General features: G+C 35.8%; 3 protein-coding genes across 5 annotated transcripts in view; all 3 read right to left on the reverse strand.

The window, feature by feature from the left end:
- Positions 1-2,263, reverse strand: part of LOC104811558 (protein MEI2-like 4) — a 6,838-nt gene extending 4,575 nt beyond the window's left edge. For both annotated transcript variants that reach the window (XM_010538278.2, XM_010538277.2), the window contains exons 1-3: positions 1,503-2,263; positions 707-866; positions 556-601 (exon numbers count right to left, since the gene is read on the reverse strand). In XM_010538278.2, coding sequence (XP_010536580.1) covers positions 556-601; positions 707-784 — 124 coding nt within the window. In that variant the 5' untranslated portion in view covers positions 785-866; positions 1,503-2,263. The remainder of the gene's footprint in view (positions 1-555; positions 602-706; positions 867-1,502) is intronic.
- Positions 2,264-8,266: 6,003 nt separating this feature from the next.
- On the reverse strand, positions 8,267-9,971 carry LOC104811559 (magnesium protoporphyrin IX methyltransferase, chloroplastic). Of its 2 annotated transcripts, XM_010538281.2 has the most exons (3): positions 9,334-9,971; positions 8,649-9,048; positions 8,267-8,455 (listed from the first exon to the last, which is right to left on the reverse strand). In XM_010538281.2, exons 1-2 carry the CDS (start codon positions 9,901-9,903, stop codon positions 8,665-8,667), a joined length of 954 nt encoding a protein of 317 aa, XP_010536583.1. In that variant the 5' UTR covers positions 9,904-9,971; the 3' UTR covers positions 8,267-8,455; positions 8,649-8,664. The 2 variants fall into 2 exon arrangements, with proteins under 2 accessions (XP_010536583.1, XP_010536581.1); XM_010538279.2 differs by having other exon boundaries at positions 8,285-9,048.
- Positions 9,972-10,394: 423 nt separating this feature from the next.
- Positions 10,395-13,169, reverse strand: LOC104811560 (transcription factor ICE1-like). Its single transcript, XM_010538283.2, has 4 exons — positions 11,559-13,169; positions 11,020-11,253; positions 10,761-10,931; positions 10,395-10,627 (listed from the first exon to the last, which is right to left on the reverse strand). Exons 1-4 carry the CDS (start codon positions 12,642-12,644, stop codon positions 10,547-10,549), a joined length of 1,572 nt encoding a protein of 523 aa, XP_010536585.1. The 5' UTR covers positions 12,645-13,169; the 3' UTR covers positions 10,395-10,546.
- Positions 13,170-13,773: the final 604 nt, after the last annotated feature.

Raw genomic sequence — 13,773 nt, forward strand, 5'->3', positions numbered from 1 at the left:
CTACACGACAAATCCGAAATGGAAGGGGAAAACTGATAAATCTACTCGTATAAAATAATGGAGATGTAACATAAGTACCGGCAGTACACAGGTTCAAACAAAAATTAATCATGAGAACTTACACATCAAACAACATAGCAGATGAAGTAAGGTTGTTGTTGCAGTTCTAAGCAATATGGCTTTTAAAGAGTAGAAATATGGTAAACCTTTTACTATTTAATATCTTCATTCTATCTTTTGTCAATTTGATTTATGTTACCATTTTCGACTACATTCCACTTACGCCCGTAGTGTGTAACCAATTTTTACCACTTTGGGCTACCTTTCAGACTGGAAACAGCAGAGACAATGCTTAGCCAGGAAAAAAAAACTTATGGCAGACCTTACATTGAGTGCAAAAGACTAAATAAACTGAAACTGCCATAAAAGACCACAAAAACCTGAAAACTTTAACACCAAGATTTGGCATCCCAATTCCCAAAAATGTCACTCACCACCAAACCAAATGAAATGGTAGTCTTTCTGGTGCAGAAAATGAAAGCAGAGGGTTCTTACCTTGGCCATGAGGTACACTGTCCGGCTTCCGATAACCAATGTGCCTCTGCCCAACAAAAACAAAATGGTCAAACTGAAGGGGTATTCAATAACAGAAAAGAAGCAGTTTCGAGAGACCATGTTTCACGATCTGCATGGAGCGTAAGAGTACCTCAGAATTAGTGAAAATTTCTTCATAATAGTGGGTTGGCGCAGAAACACCCCTCGGATCCATTGTCTGAGAAGGCATTGTACAAACCAAATGATCCCTCAAAAGAAATATAGATTAATTTTCTAAATTGCTCTTCACGTGAACAACCGCAACTCTTCTCCTGAAAAGAATAGAAGTCAACAAGTTCAAATGCCATGGCACTGAGTCCTACTCAAAACATGTAAAGAAAGAAACATGGGAAATTTCAGATGCATTCTTCACTCCAACTATTAAGATTTGCGCACATTTTGTCTTAGAGAAAGCTGCAAAGTTACAAGTTACAACCAATAAGATTAAATGTTTAAATCATTGGACAAAACTTAAACCCCATGTGCTTCAAAAACACGACTTGAAGAAATTGAATTCCTAAAAAGGGAGTTAAAATTTTGAACTTAAAACAGCAGCATCTTACAAAGCATGAGAAATCAAACACGAAAGTTGCATAATTTAAAGTCCCAAACAGCCAAATTTCCATCTTCACAGGAAAATCTCCATAAATAATGCCAAGATCCCCACAGATAACTAGGTAAGCTTTAAATAATTCAAACAATTCTAAACAAATAAATTGAAATGATCAACAAACGGAGCTTTTGGGGGCAATTCAATCTCCAGAAATCTCAAAACTCTAAGGAGCTCAATTTCAGCCCAAGTCCCCATCCGATCCACCAAAATCCATAATTCCTCGCAACAGGGTATAGAGAAAAATCCACGAACCCTAAATCTCCAGTATCAAACTTGATAAGAAAAAAGGGCTTACCGGGCATGCTATTGCTTGTTTGAATGCTCTCTCTCTCTCTCTCTCTTCAGAACAGAACAAACAGGAGAGATGAAGTTGATGAGAAAGAGGGATGAGAAACCCTAGGCAAAGGAAACGAAGAAACAGCACAGGATCTTAGCATCTTTTCCCTGCATTGCAAGCTAAATTACTCCACCGTATAAGAGAGAGAAACCACCAGGGAAACGATTTTTTTTTCTCTTCGCTCTTTTTGTTTTTTTCTTCTATCTAATGATCACCGGCAGAATATTTTAATGGGAAAAAATTAAAGAAAAGGGAAAACCGACAAGATCAAAGGTACATCTCTCTCTCTCTTCTCTCTCCTGAACTCATCCCTCGCCACAGGCAGAGATGAAGATCCAGGGGAAGTTCGGGCGAGAGAGATAAAAACGAAGCAAAATTACCGGTGATCTCTCTCTCCTTCGAGGATCAAAGCAAAATTCGGATGAAAAAATAAAGAAATTGGAAAAATCAAATTTCCCCCTCTCATCCAACGTCCTGCATGGCCGGAAACGGCTGGGACGAGAATTCCGGCGACAATCTAAGCAAGATCCCGGCGAGATTCCGCTCGCCGGACGCTCGGATTCAAATGGTTGAAGAGAGAGAGAATGGAAGCGCTGTTTTTTTTTCTTTTTTTTCTTTTTTTGTTGGAGAAAGAACAAAAAAAAAAGGGAATAAAAGAGGGAAGGAGCAGGATAGGATAACGTGTAACGCGGTGTGGATAAAACGGCAAGGCAACTAAAATCAGACCCGTCGCCTTGAAACACGAAGCCCTTCACCCTTTTTCTATTTAAAATTAAATAGATTGAAAATGACTAACGCCGTCAGTTAACGGAAATTTGGAGGAGCGGGTGTGTGGTTGGACTTTGGAGTCAGGAGCCGCTTCACTCGCTTGAATCCTTTCTTTTCAGTCAAAGATACACACAACACACACACATATATGTATATATGACACTGTATCTAATATCTATGTAATAATAACAAGTTTAATATAGCGTTAGATACATACATATAACATATGATATTTGATATAATATCATAAGCTTTTGTCCAAAAAATTAAGAATATGTATAGAAAATAGTTTTATTTTTAATTAAATGAATAAACCTAAGCCACCTAACACGTGGAGGGCAATATTATTTGAAGATTCTTTTATTAAAAATCACCTCCCCGAATCTTTAAATAAAACATGTTTTTCAAATATGAGTAACGTAAAACAATATATATATATATATATACAGTTAAATGTGTTGGAAATTATGAAAATTTTATATAACATTCAAAATTATTTAAAAAATACTTTAAATATTATATTATTTATTTAAAATCATTCATTTAATAAAAGGAGCAATTGTGTATATAATGTTTCATCATATTATACTTTTTATTATTTGGTTTATAATGAATCAACTGTTATAATGAGAGACGACAATAATAACAATGATAGATTGAATTTAATAGTAATAATAATTATATTTATATATATATATGAATTAAAATGTAAGAAATTCATGAGAAAAACTGAACTCGGGTTAAAAAGGAAAAATATTAGGTAATCAACGAAAAGAATTGGGTCACAAGTTTGGTATTTTTTTTAGTTATTGGCAAATTAGGTACAGAAAATAATTTATAAATGAAATTAGAAAAAAACAGGGACAAGAAAATGTGAACGAAAATATATCTTGTCCATGAAATGCGCACGTGCGGTGTACTGCCTATGTTTTCCGATTTCTGGAACTAAATCCTTTTATTCTATTGGCTATCTTTTTTCCTTGTTTTATTTATTTTATTTTTCGGATTTAATGAGAAAAATTATTTAATTACAATACACTCCACGTACTTTCCTTCATTTACAACTATGCCCTTCAGCGAACGCGACAGGCGCGTGAAATTCCGACACGTGAATATGCGGCGGTGCGTGAGCGAGTCAGGAAAAGTATTATATATTAAATATAAAAAATAGGGTTTTTGAAATAATATTCTTATTTTTTATTAATGTAACTTTAATTTTTCGGGTCTTCAAATTTACAAAATTTTAATTAAAAATATAAAAAATTGATGAATAAAAATCATATCAAAATTGGACAAGCACGTTTAATTACTATTCAACTTACTCTATTTATTATATAATTTTTTAAATTATATATATTATATAATTGCAAAGGACTAAAATGTATGATATTAATATATGTCGTTTCCAAATATGATCAAAATTATATAATGACAGAGTGTATATATATATAGGAATTATTTGATCAAGTACTTGTTTTTCTTCTAGGGAAGGTTTGGTTCCTTGCAAGTTGTAAGTCTTGCTAATGTTTTTATTAATTTACTAGAATTTGTTAGTAATCTTATACTTACTCCGATATATTTTAATTATCAAATATTCTATAGAAATATTATAATGATCTATTTATAATAGCTTGACTTGAATGTATCTCTACGGTAATTTAATTTATAATCCACACCATTAAACCAGAAAAAATGTTGAGATTAATTTGTTATACATAAACAATAAAAAAAATTTAATTTAACTCGCATTTGTACACAAAATCATAAAATATAATGCTAATATATGTTTTAATGCAGTTTAAAAACAAGGATTCACATACTAATTGCCATCAAATCAATATATTAGATATATTAATATAGTTTCTTCAACAATTCAGGAAAAATAGAAGAGACATGTGCCACGTAGGCTTAGGTAAACCCACCTAAAAATGTGAAGACAATCATAAGTGAGCTGTATTGGTCGGTCCCACGCCATTCAATCATGTATTTAATTATTTAGAATTCTCAAATAAATCGTTAGCTAATATTATTGAATAAATATTAAATATCAGTGTATATTTTATTTCAGAGAATATTATACGAGAGAAGGATCCAATTAGCAAAACGAGAGAAATATAAACTAATGTGGACACGTGTATTTTGTTATTATATTTGAGATTCGGTTTACAAAACAATACCCAATATTATAGTCATTAACAAATTAGATGGTTATTACATAGTAAATAAAATTATGATAACGTTGTCTCTATATAGAATGAAATCCAGTATGTTTGAGGTATATTTTATTTTAAAAAGGAATATATATTTACAACTATTATATAAATAAAAAAAAGAATTTTCATATCGATTACGATTTTTTGCATAGGTGTAATATTATACTATTGATAACAAATTTAATAATAATAATAATAATAATAATAATAATAATAATAATGATGTTGAGAGAGGTGGTGAAAGATGGAAGCTTCACGTGGAAACGGTGAACTTATTAAAATCCATTTGATCAGAGGCAAAGATTTACAACCATTTTTTGTAATATAACTGAAATTTTAGAATCATCCCAAAATCATGCAACTAAATTAATAATTATATATCATAATAACATAATAATTTTTTTTGTAAGTTATATTTAGGGCCAGAACAAAAAAGTTTTTTTTTTCTTTCAAATAAACATCAAATATACCATGGAAATGATCAACGGATTGCGTAATTTCTATCATCCCAAAAAGAGTTATATACTACCGTAATTCAAGTTTGATCATTATTCGATAATTAATTAAACTAAACCTTTTCAATTTACAAATTCAAAATCGTATACCTAAATATAAATATAAATTTATAATATCCTAACTCATTTAATTATATAAACTTGTTTTTTTCAACTCAATAAACGTAACTTTTCCTTACATATTATTCAACAGATCGTGGGCGAGTGATCAAGATTGGGGTAGGAGTTAACTCCACCTTGAAGTTGAGTATTCGTATCCTGACTAGTGGGGAGGGAAGTAATTTCGGAGTTTATATGATCCATATACAAAGGTTGTTCTTGGATCGGAAGTTTACCTAGTCAGCACGTCCGAATGGTAGCGGCTAGGAGTCCTCCGTTATTAAAAAAAAAACTTTTCCTTACATATTTAAACCAACGTTTTTTTTTTGTAAATCTATGAATCATTTCTACTCAATTGGTTACCATTTACAATCATTAAATCCCAAAAAGAAAGACAATTCTTTTTTAGTAATATTCTAATTAATAAAGCATCCATATTAGTTCGTGAATAAACGTGACTATGAAAAGTATTCACTAGTAATTCAAAATAAAGTTGGTTTGTTTGAAAGTAAACATAACAGTAATTAAATTTAGTTAATGTGCAATTAAGACATGAATAATGATTGAGTTTGATATAAAACCAAACGTAGGAAAGGGACAACTCGCGAAGGTTATCAATCACTCAAACCTTCTGAACGGAACAGTGACATTTGGAATTGAAACTCGAAACGTGGATGTCTTTGAGTGGTGCTTGATTGCTTCATAGAAAAAAAAAATTCTTTTTTTTTTTTCTATTTGTTTTGTATTCGAAGAACACAAAGTCAAATTTTACAATTAATTGAATAAAAAAGGAAATATAGTCGAGAGGGACCTAAGTTTCGCACTCGTTTACATACGTACGTTTTTTTATATTATGAGAATTGCAAAAAAATATTCTCGCATTCTCTTAGTTTGATATATTCGTAGAAAATATGGTATACCGATAGATGGGATTATTATATCTTTCCTCAAAGTTTATATTAATTGAGCCTCGCCATGAAAATACAATGATTGTTATTGACTGTATATATATAATATATGTGTATATATCTTATGAAAAAAAACAAAGTTTATATGTCTCTCCCCCTCAGTAAAATATATATATATATATATATATATATATATTTGAATTATAAAATTTCTATATGAATATTTGAATTTTTATTTAAAATATATAAAAATATCTAAACTTTTAAAAATAAATTAAATAAATCTAAATTAGGTTAACGATATTGACTATTTTTATTTAAAAAATATCTGACTTTGAATTGATTTGAAATTTTTTCAAAAATATATATATTTATAAATGATTTTTGAAAAGTTAAGATATTTATATAAAAAATTTATAATTTAAATATTTATTTGAGATTTTTAAAAAAGTTTAAACATTTATATGCGATTTTTTAAAAAAATAATTGTTTTTGTATAGAGTTGAGCCGCTTGAGCGTATCCCAATTAAATCTTGAATATCGAAGAAGAGGTGTATATATGTGTGTGTGTGTGTGTATATATGTGGGGGAGGGGAGAAACGAGTTTCATGTTTAGGGGGAAAAGACAGAAGATTCGGTGTAACTGACTACTTATTACAGCGGAAGCAGTTGCAGTTCCATCACTTCTTTTCTCTGACAGTTTTTGGACTCTTTTGCCCTTCTTCCTCCTCCACATATTTTTTTTCCCTTATTGTTCTTTATTTTTTTTTTCAATTTCGTTTCATAAAATAACTATTGTGATTTAATATTTAATAGTATTATATCCATAGATTCGTACGTTGCATGAGAATTTTGCTACCTATTATGAGAGTCCTAACCACCGATACAAGTTTGAGACGAATACAAGGTCCATATTTGTAGTTTCTAATGTCCACAATATATATACATCTAAAAGATAAACGTCTCCACGTGTCGAATCCTAACTGATTGTCTGGCCCTAGACGCTAAATCCTTAAAAAGAAAACTAAAATTAAAGAGGCATCTTAAAGAGCTTTTTTTCCTACCTATATACCAAGCATGAATCATACTTTTTTTTTTGGCACATACACACATATATACATACATATGCATGGATATGGAATATTCCAAGAATCACAAATTTCAACTAATCAAAAAAGCTTTATCATGTTTTTATGGGCAAAGCTCTTCATTAAAGGAAAGTTATTACATGAGATTCTGTTATTATATGTAAGCATCCTAACCATTGGTCCTAAATGAAGAAAAGTTATTATATTTGACAAATTAAAATGAGGTATGAAGACCTTTGGACTTCCATCCAAGGAAAGAAAAACCCAAAGCTGGCCATTCCATATTTGAGATTCTATTCTGTTAGGGACAATCACAAACAAATCGCATATTTCACAATTTATATGAATGATTCCGTGTCTCCCTCACAAGATCACCCAAAAAAAATCAAATTTTGAACCACCATTAATGTTATAAAACATGGTGGAAAATTGATTCGAATACAAAACCAAAAGAAGTAGAAGTAGTAGATAGAAGAAGAAGCCATGGAGAAGAAAGAAAGGGTAGAAACCCAAAGTGGGTGATTCATGAAACGATGGTAATGTTAAAGGGGAAATACGAAGTGGACAAGTGTGAAACAGGAAAATGGAGTTGAGAGGGCGGCCATGGAATGAGTTTCTAGGTGAAATGGGCATTGATGCTGCTGCTGCTGCTGCTGCTGATGATGAGAACAATGCCATGGATGTGGAGAGGGACGGGGGAGAGGGAATATCTACAGAAGGGGGGGGGGGGGGGGGGAAAGGAAAGATAAAGATCCACCAACTGGGTCAGGTAAAAATCCCAACCCAGATATCATTTTCTCAATCAAGGGGGGGGGGGGAGGCTGAAAAGGAAAGCTAAAGATCCACCAACTGGGTCAGGTAAAAATCCCAACCCAGATATCATTTTCTCAATCTGCATTCGAAAAAGAGAGATATCAAAAACACAATCATAAGAATGGGGAGAAAACAATAGTGTATACAGATCATAAACTGTTCTTACTGGTGAGGTGGAAGGAGAATGGTCAAATGAACAAAATCTGTAAAGGTTGATCAATGTGATGAGAGTAATAACAAAATGTTGAAAGTGCACACCTTGAAGCTTCCCAGCTATCCCGGAAATCGCTGAAAAGTTATACCGACATACAACAGAAGAACAAGAAGAATGGAGACTTTTCAAGATTCCGAGTTTTCTATTGCCTGTTTCCATTGATGAAAGATTCATCATCCTGTCAGGAGGACTACATGCTTTCAAAATAAGATTGACCCTCCTTTCCTATCCATCCCCAAGTTCAGAATCTTATATATTACACATCTGATATTGAACAACGAAACGTCCATGGCCTGCATGCGCATGGAGAAGGCTCGAGTAAGATACTTTATCGAATCTCTCCCCGGGCAAGTTTCAAGGTTTCCGGTTAGAGATTTGCAAATGAACACTCTCAGCGAGGTTACGAATTCACGATATTGCACTTGGATACACTGATATAGAAAGCAAGAAAGAAAATTTTCCAAGTATAAACCCCGAAAAACTGACCTAATTTCTAAGTCTTCTAGGAAGGAACAGCTTCGACGAGCTTGGCAAAGTAGAACTGAGTGGTGATGAGTCCTCTCTTCCTTATTTTCCATCCAACCTTTTGCAATGCTCTTTCGACATCGGCCTCTGAATGGAGATAAGCCCTAGTTGCCTTTGAAGGCCCCGGGAAAAGCTCTCCTACCCGCTTTAAGAGATCATAGTAAATCGTCTTTGGGGCGAAACTAAGAATGAGTCTCTTCTCTGCCAGTGAAGCGAGGTGGGCGATCATGGCGTCTGCTTTGTTTTGAGGGTAATGTATCAGAACATCAAGGCATATAACTGTGTCATACTTCCCGCTTACGCTCTCTAGGTCCTTCACTTCAAATCTCGGCAAACTCCCCGGTGGGAGTTGCTCTTTTGCCTGCAGCAATTCATCAAACGATACCGTTGGAAATCAGCTATATCATCCAGGAATATGACTATATGAGCTAAATCTTGTATATCAGAGCTTCTGATTCTGCATTTCTAGGGTTCAAACCAGGTTTCCAATCTACCGTTGTTTCAACCTATATCCCAAAAACCTCCTGAGTACTAGAGCATCAGAATCCACCATTTTTGAATTTTGATCTCACTCTCAGCTACAACCTTCCTAGGAAAAGTTCGAGTACAATCCCCAAATGCAACAGTCAGTAGCTCGAATTCTCACCTTCTTCTCGGCTTCAGCAACCATGGCTGCAGATATATCACTAGCAGAGACGATCGCACCTTCCTTAGCGAGTGGAATCGACAGAGACCCGGTTCCACAGCCGGCGTCGCAGACCGTAACTCCGGCCAACGAACTTTCCTCCGTCAACATCATCAACGTGTTCTCCACCGTCTTCGAGTGTCCGAGTCGAATGTCCTTCTGAACTCGGTTCACTTCGTCAGTCTCGCCATATATCTTCCGCCACCGCTCGAACCCGGTGCTGTTGAAGTACTCCCTCACTACCTCCTTGTCGCCGCCGCCGACCTCCTCCGCCTGCATACGTCGCCGTCTCTCCGGATCCGTCAGCGATATCACCGCCGCGAGCGCCGCCATCGATCCACCGCCGACGACGGCTATGGTCGTGCTGTCGACGCCGGTAAGGTCAGTGACGGAGGCGGCAACGACGGTGGTGAGGATCCTCGCTCTGCTGCTGGTCCCAGAAGGTACATTGATGGATCTAATGGCGTTCGGGAACCTAGGAAGGAACTGAGAGACTGAGGAACACGATGATAGGGAAGGAGCAAACGCCATTGTTAGACAGAGAAGCGAAGAGAAGAGAAAAAAATGTTTTTTTTTCCTATACACTGTTTGGCGCCTTATCGTTATCTTGGATAAGATATGGGGAGTTTTTCGCTCTGGTGGGCCCACCGTTGCGGGTGAGCCACCGATCTGTGATTCTATCACTGCCTTTGTCAAATTACTCTCAAAATGGGCTCGCTATGGATAAAGCCCAAACGTGGTATTCTATTTTAATAGGCCCAAATATTTTCATCTCTTGTTCTTTTTTTCACAGGTCACATTTATTTACACACGTGGTAAATTTTTGTTCACAAACTTTCAGAAATGGTAGTGAGTAAAGGACTTATTAGGTCGTTTACAATTATTTATTATCTTGCCAAAAAAAAAAAAATCACTACTGGTAATTGATAATGTCTTATTTTTTCCCCATATCAATTTTCCTTATTATTTCTTTAGAAACATCTTGAAACTTTGGACCGTTTTAAATTAAAAGAAGAATATAGTGCTTAAAATATAAAAAAATAACTAAAAATCATGGGTCCACTAAAACCAACCACAAGGGTACAATTTTTTTTTAAACCATTTTCCACTGTAAAAAAAAACAAACGACAAAGGCACAAGTCTTTTTCCTCCGACACTTAACTTTTCGCAATTCTCACAAGACGCCATGGAAGCCAGCAGAATCCAAGAGAACAGCTTTGATCTGATCAGGATGAACATCTTCTTCCTTGCATTGCTGATCATATAAACACCATTAGCTTAAATCATTTGAATTTTTGGAAGGAGGGTCCAAGTTCATGACATGAACCATATCAGATGTTATTAAGAGATATTATCCCATTGTTACTATTCTTAGTGAGACATCATACCTCGGCGCGAAATATGTCCATGGAGAAGCCATTGAAGCAGCTAATGACAGCTTGTTGGATGTCAAGTCCAAGGTTGTCCAAAGCCCTCATTGTGGAGAGGAGAAGACCAGGTCTTCTTCCCCAGTACATGTGTATGTTCACTCCTCTCCCTTCCCTTGCCCTCACCTCCACCTATTCCAATAACATACATAAAACCCATATTCATACATATACATACTTCATCTAAAATAATAAACACTATGCAGAGCAAGAATCCTACCCTTGCAGGGTGAGGGTTAGCATTATTAGTAGCAGTGAGGGGAGGCAAGGGTCGAGGCCCGATCTCATCCTTGACATGAGTAGGCAGAGTAGCTGGTGTCGGAGTTAGAGGGTGAAAGCTCGTTGTGAGTGAAGAAGGCGTCGATGTTTCCAGCTCGTTGTGGAGATCGTTGATCTTCTTCAGAAGTTCCTTCAGGTATTCTATTGCGTCTCCGAGTATCGATGCTCTATCCATCTGCCAACATCCATCCATATATCACATCCTTTTTCAAGATTCATCCGCAGATGCTTTCGAGATTCAATCAAAAGCCTTTCATGAAATGATTCAAAACGTTTGATCATTGCACCTTATGGTCCATAAACCAGTATGCAATGGCAAAAGATTTCTAAAAAGATCATTCTCTGAGTTGTATCTTGTGACAAAAGTTAATGCAGACACTAAAAAGGATCATCACATTTCAGCATGATCTTCTTCAAAGAAACATAAACAGAAACTCATTCATGGGAAAGGAAGAAAGAAACACAGAGAACAATGCTTACTTTGCTGATCTTTGGGACAACAGATCTGAGCATATAGAGCCTGTCATTGAGTTTCTTCCTCCTCCGTCTCTCCGCCATTAGATTCTTGGCCGGCAATCCTTTCTTCTTCCCCTTGTGATCTCCTTCTCCTGTCACTGTACTATTCCCATTCGAGTTGTTCCCACCATTCTTGCCAATCTCCTTGACCCTGTTAATATTCTCCATGATTTCATCAGAATCATAGTTCAGAGCAGAAGCATCACCACAGCTGAATTCATCCAAATCGTCAATGTTGCTGATTTTCCTCTTCTTCTCCATCTCCTTCCCCATCTTCTTCTTCCCTTTGTCCCTTTCAACAGATCCCACCGACACGCCCAATGTCGCCGAACTGCCTCCAGTTTCTGCAAGATTCTTCCTCAAAGCAGCAGCTCTCTTCTGAAACAGGGTCGGTTGTGCTCCCACAGAAGGGAATGTCTCGAGCGGTCTTAGCAACTTAGACCTGTTCATGAACAAAGCATCCCCACCATTCTCATCGAAACCTCGAAATCCCGAGAACCCAGATCCAGATTCCGGGAATTGGATCATCCGGGAACCTGGGAACTGACTGGCGGAGCGGAAACTGGTTAAGCCCAGATTGTTGGAACCCAAGTCACCGAAATTTCCCAGTACCCTGTTCTCCAGATTCTGAGAAGCTCCTGTTGCGAGGTTTTGACTACCTAGAAACCCTAGTTCGCTCAAATCGAATGATGGGTCTAAAGGGTTGTTAGAGACGACGGCTAGGAGAGAGGAGATTGTGGGTTTCGGCGCCATGATGAACTGTCCCTGAGAAGATGGGTCTGCGAGATTGTTGAAAACAGATGACGATGGAGAGCATGACGACGAAGAATCCACGGCTTGGAGCAGAAGATTCTCTGGGTCACCGAGATTCGGCGAGAATGGTAGGTACCACTCGTCTTCAACCTCGAGCATAGATTTGAAATTCGCCAGAGAGTTCATCTCCTCTCTGTTTCCACCATTGTCCTTGTTGTTGGCTCTTGCCCATGAAGCAGATTCCTCGTTTTCGTCTTTGTCTTCCATCCAAACGGACCCATTTCCTCCGCTCAGCATTTCTCAGGTTCGTTTTTGCTTTTGTTTCCTCGGGAGAATCACGGGAAAGGATAGAAAGTTGAGTTTGGCTTTCTGGGTCGGGTTTTTTTCCGGGATTTCTCTATCTTACGTCGTTTCTTCTCGAAACGTTCTCGGGAAAGTGAAGGAAGATATTGGATGAAATAAACTGAGAAAAAGAAAGTGATGATGTATACGGATAAGAGTAATGGGGAGACTCTTGTCGTTATTCAATTCTCTTATTTTCCTGCCCCCTTACTCTGTAAATTTTCCCGAGAAAGTTACAGAAAACGAGAGAAAATTCACGAAACCGGCTTTCAGGCTTTCAGCTCGAGTAAAAGGAGAAAATCGACGCGAAAGCTTTCTCTTATCTTCTACACAACTTTAGTATGACCAAAAAAAGGAACTTTCTTTCCTCTTGAGATCGATTTCTCGGGAAAACGATGATGAGGAAAGAAACAGAACAAAGGCTATCAGTTTCTGGGATTCTACAGCTACTGTAAAAATCGAGAGAGGGAGAGAGATGGAAAGCGAAAGATAAGGTCTTGAACAATTTATAGTTTTACTGCAGGAGGGAAAAATTGCTGGAAAAAAAAAGTGTTCTCTCCCGATTATCAAAAAATAAAATAATATATATATATATATATATTTATTTATTTATTTATTAAAAAAAAAGAGCAAGAAGATGAACGTTACATCATTATTTCGCCTTTTTTTTGTTATTTCACATTTAGCCCCTTCATTCATGCAAAGAAGAATTTTCATTTAAGACTCTGTAATTTGACTTTGTTTTCACATTATGCGGTATAGTTTTATTTTATCAAACCAATCCTTTATGCAATTATTTTAAGATAAAAAATATATATATGAATAGTGGTGTACTCTTGTTAAGGACGTTCATTAATTAAAAGTAATTAAAACAATATGAATTAATTATTAAGCATTTTGAAATTCTGAATATTGAAAGAATTGAGTGATTTAATTTTTATAAAATAGGATACCGTTTTGGGTGTTTTGGTAACTTTGTTTAATCCGTGGTCCCAAATTGCACATGTAAAAGCTTAGAAAGTGACAAATCTTGGCCTTGGCTTTTTACCAAATGATAAGATGAATGCTTTCCACCGCTACCACC

This window comes from Tarenaya hassleriana, unplaced genomic scaffold, assembly GCF_000463585.1.
Source record: "Tarenaya hassleriana unplaced genomic scaffold, ASM46358v1 Cleome2, whole genome shotgun sequence".
NCBI lineage: Eukaryota > Viridiplantae > Streptophyta > Magnoliopsida > Brassicales > Cleomaceae > Tarenaya > Tarenaya hassleriana.